At 37.0% G+C, this 6,427-nt stretch overlaps 1 protein-coding gene across 1 annotated transcript; it reads right to left on the bottom strand.

Annotated features, from left to right (window-relative positions):
• Window positions 1–922: 922 nt before the first annotated feature.
• LOC129926156 (uncharacterized) lies at window positions 923–6,000 on the bottom strand. The gene is made up of 4 exons (XM_056028371.1): window positions 5,907–6,000; window positions 3,764–3,903; window positions 3,207–3,260; window positions 923–2,646 (listed from the first exon to the last, which is right to left on the bottom strand). The coding sequence occupies exons 1-4, from the start codon at window positions 5,926–5,928 to the stop codon at window positions 2,224–2,226; spliced, it is 639 nt and encodes a 212-aa protein (XP_055884346.1). The 5' UTR covers window positions 5,929–6,000; the 3' UTR covers window positions 923–2,223.
• Window positions 6,001–6,427: the final 427 nt, after the last annotated feature.

Here is a 6,427-nt window from a genome sequence, read left to right as displayed (position 1 = left end):
TGTTTCCATTGAGATAATGTTTCTAAAATCCTCGAAGGAAATAATTCATGTTGATTTAAATCATCGTAATGCACATTTAAAAAGATTGATTACCTAGATCTTTCCAGATTATGTATCTAAAAAATTGCAAATTAATAATTATGAGACGAAAGTACTCTTATTTTTGATGTTCAATTACTAGATCTAGATCTAAAAATTAAATTATATGTTACATAGGTTAGGCCGGTTAGGGTTGAAAAAGACATTACTTCTTTTCACTACTTTACAAAACAACGCCTTGATCCAACTTTCTAAAAAATTTTCACGACATTTTTTGTAGTGTTAAAAAATCTCCATGTACAGTCTAGATATAGTGTATATATATATATGAGTTAAGTTTTAATTTGCACACCCATATTGGAACATTGAACACAATTGCAGTAATCAACAATATCACATTTGTAAAATATTAAATTTGAACTAAAGAAACATCAATGAAAGTAATATCAACAATGTATCACCTTAAAAATGGAATTTCAGTAAAAAAACAAATATTTGCTACAGAGTACAGTACCATGAAATTGAACGATGAAATTTGTTAAAGGTCACATGTAAATTACCTGCTCCTAATGACATATAGAATGAAATATATCATTCAGATCTAATAAGATTTTTCAGATTTATTTCTAATTGCCGTACATTGTCCACATTAAAGATTGACTTCACCAATAGGAAAGAAAAAAGGAATAAATCTAATTTCACAACTAAAAAATACAATTGTTTTTAAATCACCGACATAAAAATGAAGAATTAAGATAGTTGTAAAATAACCATCAATCGAACAGTTGGATAATGAGTCAGTGAATCAATCACAAATAAACAATAGAGGTATCAGTTAAGGGTTAGGGTTAGGGTTAGGGTTAGCAGCTACCAGTTAATGAGTCAATGAATCAATCACAAATAAACAATGGAAATATCAGTCAATGAGTCAATGAATCAATCACAAATAAACAATGGAGCTATCAGTTAATAAATCAATCAATCAATCACAAAAAACAATGGAACTATAAGTGCATTAAGCAATAATTCAAAGAACAAAAATTAATGGAACAATCAGTTAATTAATCATTGATTAATTAATCAATGAATCAATCACAAAGAATCAATCGAACAATAAGACTTTTTAAATGCGTTGTCATTATGATGGCTATGTAATATTTTAGAAGATAATACAAACATAAAACATGTGTTTATTGTAATGAATACATTACATGACATTTGAAACTGACTATAAAAGAGAGAACATAAAAGCGTGTCTCCAATGCATCAGATGACAACCAGTGATGGCACACGACATTCAAGACCACTTGTCGCCTTAGAAATTGGAATCGCCCCCTGTCTAATCATAATAGACAGCACCCATTATTTTGAAGAAAATGCTTATTACTGTCACATCAGTTCACATAACTAATAGTCTCGTAACAACACATAAATGTAGATAAAGTTTACAAATGCACAGACATAGAACAACCTCAAAAGATGCAAATCGAGAGATTCAATAAAATCCTTTCTCTAAACAGAAACTCGAAGTTATTGGATATATTGTTAGATTTGAGGTTTGTAAATAATTGCACTAGCTTGAAATCACAATCACAACAGCAAAAATAGTCATAAGATTTGTTTCCAGTCCAACGTTTTAAAACTCGAACTGGTTGTAGCTCAACACTCAATTATACAAACACATACAAAAGACTAGAAAGATCTGTTGCTATGAATCCAATATGGAAAAAGTCTTACAACCTTGGAAGTTCAGATTTATGTCAAGAGCAAAATTTTTAAAATGCACTCAAGTAACGCTGCCTATATTAACAGTTGGAAATTTAAATTGAAACAGTAAAAATATTGAGGTACCGTTTATGAGCTCCTTCTAATGGACTTGCTTTTATTAGTTGCATTTTTCAATTTATTTTTATCATTTTTCTTTTTGTTCTTGTTTCTTTTATCCAAGTGTGTAGTTAACACTAGAGGTGTAGTTGACACTAGAGGTGTAGTTGACACTAGAGGTGTAGTTGACACTAGAGGTGTAGTTGACACTAGAGGTGTGTTGCCTGCAGCTTTTATTTTCGTGTTTCTCCTTGAAGTGGTCATTGTTGTGTGATGAGTTGCAGAGTCATCGAGTGGACTCAGAATTGAGCCAGCAGACTTCAGGCGCTCTCCTGATGTGCCGCCCAATCGAGATAAGTTCTACTTCTTGTGTGTTCTCTTCATTTTTGTAACCATTCCATTGGCCGCCATTGTGGTGGGGGTTGTTGCTGTTGGTTTCTTTTGCTTCTTCTTACAGGTCGGAATTTTGCTCGTCACTTTTCTGCAATTTTCCAAAAGTTTTTGATATTTTCTCAGCACGTGCGCAGTAATGGCGTAGACTTGATTAAAATGTGAGGATACATTCCAATTGACGTCATTAGATTGACATTTCATCAAGGTGAACATCCGGCCGAAATCTTGGTTCAAGAAGGTCACGTTTGATTTAAAATTCAAAAACTTTTTTCTTATGTTTGCGTTTCTACCCTCCAGCCATTGATATCTGTTTGAGTTCTCATAGCTGACGATTTCGTGTTGCAGGCTTTGGAATATCTTTTGATATGGAGGAAGTGACCTTGATAGGCACTGGGAATAGAGACAAGTTGAAAGTTGAAGTCATACATTATTTTACAGCAATTAGTGATTTTATTTTTTTTTACACATAGCTTTATAAATAGACTTGAAGCTAAAAACTCTTATAGAGAAGATGAGAAAGAATTACCAATACTTTCAAAATATATAAGAGAAAGAGAGAGCTAGGAAGAGGAAGAGCGTGGGAGGGAGAGAGAGAAAAGGAGAGAGAGAGAGGGATGGAGAGAGAGAGAGGGAGTCAGAGAGAGGGAAACAGAGGGTGAGGGTGACACAAGGAGAGAGAGGGCGAGAGAGGGAGGAGGAGAGAGAGATAGAAGGAGAGAGAGGGAGGAGGAGAGAGAGATAGAAGGAGAGAGAGGGAGGAGGAGAGAGAGATAGAAGGAGAGAGAGGGAGGAGGAGAGAGAGATAGAAGGAGAGAGCTGTCTCAATAGTTCAAAGCTATGAGAGAGAGAACAACGTAACTGTGCCAACTCTGGATAAAGAATGTGGGGGGATGAATGGTTAAAATGGGAGTCTACAAAATAATAATGCTAAGATACGAAATAAAACTTACTTTTTCCGAGAATTTTCCTAAACGAGTATCCTTTATTAGAATTCTGTCTCGTTCCTGAAAGCAAAATAAAATTAACAAAACTTAGGCACATGTGGAAAAGCTTATATATTTTTGTTAATAATAATTCATGTAATTAAAGTCTGAATTTAATAACAATTGAGCTAAATTTCCCTATTTCTTCTTTTTCTTAATATTATTGTTTGCTTTTCAACCGACCTTCCCCCCATGGGGTTTTGGAGCAAGATGTGAACAAGGAAGTATTCTTAACATAGCTTTGTCGTCTGCTAGAAGACAACTTCACACAAACTACGCGTGCCGGTAAAATATTTACAAGTATATATGGATATCATTGGATATTTCTCTTGAACAGTCTTCATCTATATTGATCAGTATCCCTTCGTGCATTGCTAGTTTTGACCATGATAATAATCGATATTTGGACTTGCCCATTTTTTTTAAATAATTAAATAAGCAAAAATAGGTGTGTTTATATCATGTGCATTTTTATGGCTTCAAGACTAGTAGATAGATATTTGAAATTGCAAGTTGACACCTACAACGACAGTGTAAGTTTTCTTAGCAGACGCCAAGCAGTTATCTAGAGCATATTCGAACAGCATCTTGCTATTTTGTGCTGACTTCTTTAGTGACATCGTTCGCGCCATACTTGATACTAGGACAACCAAGAACGATAACTCTGTAAACAAAATATATAAAATCTGAAATTAACAAAACGTTGTTGTTTTTTTAAATAATGGGGTTAAAACAACGACAAAAATTGTATGCACGATTCTTGTTGAAAGAAAACAAGAAACAATAAGATCTGCTAAAAATATCTTTCTTATACGTCTGCTTGGTTTAACACTGTCAAATAAAGTGTATTTACTTTATAAAGAGAAGCTTAGAGATAAATGTCATTTCTATGATTAATATGCGTGAGGGAAACCCTTTATTTATAAGTACTATACATTGGCACTAGAAGGACGCCAATACTTCAGTGTTAGGACCATCAGCAATCAAGCCGGGGTACACGGGTGTCAATGACGTGTCAACTAAGCCACTTAGTCATGGTCTAGAAAACACACTAACTTAGAGCAGCTCATCTTTTATTAGAAAACAAAATGGGCACTTGGTCGATCTGCTGGCTGCCTAACACCATGGTAAACTGTCTGCCTAACACCATGGTAAACTGGCTGCCTAACACCATGGTAAACTGGCTGCCTAACACATGGTAAACTGTCTGCCTAACACCATGGTAAACTGGCTGCCTAACACCATGGTAAACTGGCTGCCTAACACCATGGTAAACTGTCTGCCTAACACCATGGTAAACTGGCTGCCTAACACCATGGTAAACTGTCTGCCTAACACCATGGTAAACTGGCTGCCTAACACCATGGTAAACTGTCTGCCTCACACCATGGTAAACTGTCTGCCTAATACCATGGTAAACTGTCTGCCTAACACCATGGTACACTGGCTGCCTAACACCATGGTAAACTGTCTGCCTAACACCATGGTAAACTGTCTGCCTAACACCATGGTAAACTGTCTGCCTAACACCATGGTAAACTGGCTGCCTAACACCATGGTAAACTGTCTGCCTAACACCATGGTAAACTGGCTGCCTAACACCATGATAAACTGTCTGCCTAACACATGGTAAACTGTCTGCCTAACGCCATGGTAAACTGTCTGCCTAACACCATGGTAAACTGTCTGCCTAACACCATGGTAAACTGTCTGCCTAACACCATGGTAAACTGGCTGCCTAACACATGGTAAACTGTCTGCCTAACACCATGGTACACTGGCTGCCTAACACCATGGTAAACTGTCTGCCTAACACCATGGTAAACTGTCTGCCTAACACCATGGTAAACTGTCTGCCTAACACCATGGTAAACTGGCTGCCTAACACCATGGTAAACTGTCTGCCTAACACCATGGTAAACTGGCTGCCTAACACCATGATAAACTGTCTGCCTAACACATGGTAAACTGTCTGCCTAACGCCATGGTAAACTGTCTGCCTAACACCATGGTAAACTGTCTGCCTAACACCATGGTAAACTGTCTGCCTAACACCATGGTAAACTGGCTGCCTAACACATGGTAAACTGTCTGCCTAACACCATGGTAAACTGTCTGCCTAACACCATGGTAAACTGTCTGCCTAACACCATGGTAAACTGTCTGCCTAACACCATGGTAAACTGTCTGCCTAACACCATGGTAAACTGTCTGCCTAACACCATGGTAAACTGGCTGCCTAACACCATGGTAAACTGTCTGCCTAACACCATGGTAAACTGGCTGCCTAACACCATGATAAACTGTCTGCCTAACACATGGTAAACTATCTGCCTAACGCCATGGTAAACTGTCTGCCTAACACCATGGTAAACTGTCTGCCTAACACCATGGTAAACTGTCTGCCTAACACCATGGTAAACTGGCTGCCTAACACATGGTAAACTGGCTGCCTAACACCATGGTAAACTGGCTGCCTAACACCATGGTAAACTGTCTGCCTAACACCATGGTAAACTGTCTGCCTAACACCATGGTAAACTGTCTGCCTAACACCATGGTAAACTGGCTGCCTAACACCATGGTAAACTGGTGAACGTGAAAGCGAGTGAGCTTTACTGAATGTTTGGGTCCAAATGTGAACTAGAAAATGAGTTATAAGTCTACCTGTTAGAAAAGATAGATTCATTGTGAACTTAAATTTTATTTAGTCAAGTTCTTAATTATGCTGTAACAATAGATCTCCTTCAGTAAGTTCAGGAGCTTATGTTTGTAAGAAATATTCAATCAGTTGTTTTATACCCTTTTCAATCCGATTTAAAACCCAAGGTTATTTATAAACAAATAAAAATGATCACTTTGTATTGATAAATAGACCAATGGTAAATCAACCTTGTATTGATGAAGCTGGCGAAAGGTACAATCCAATCAGTCACACGCGGGAATTTCAACATTCGAAACTCTCTAGTAAAGATTTCCCTATTCTACCCGGCTGTGTGTGGGTGTGTGAGCAAGTTATTGGGTCAAAGTTTAATGAAGTGTGGATGGTTTTAATACGAAACTTTGTTTTTCTTCATTTGATTCGGTAGTCCACCAATTATTATGATTAATAATGACTCATGGAAATAATGACATAACACTCTATACGGGGCTACTTACGTTCGGTCTAACAAACTTTATACTATACT

The sequence above is a fragment of the Biomphalaria glabrata genome, chromosome 1 (assembly GCF_947242115.1).
Source record: "Biomphalaria glabrata chromosome 1, xgBioGlab47.1, whole genome shotgun sequence".
In the NCBI taxonomy this organism is placed as follows: Eukaryota; Metazoa; Mollusca; class Gastropoda; family Planorbidae; genus Biomphalaria; species Biomphalaria glabrata.
This window is presented reverse-complemented; position numbering and strand designations above follow the sequence as displayed.

What these genes read in the sequence shown, in the direction of transcription:
- LOC129926156 (XM_056028371.1), bottom strand. Translation starts at nt 5,928, where the DNA reads ATGAATCTATCTTTTCTAACAG. An exon ending in GAATCTATCTTTTCTAACAG is followed by an intron (nt 3,904 to 5,906) that starts GTAGACTTATAA and finishes TTTTGTTTACAG; the next exon opens with AGTTATCGTTCTTGGTTGTC. An exon ending in AGAAAACTTACACTGTCGTT is followed by an intron (nt 3,261 to 3,763) that starts GTAGGTGTCAAC and finishes TTTTGCTTTCAG; the next exon opens with GAACGAGACAGAATTCTAAT.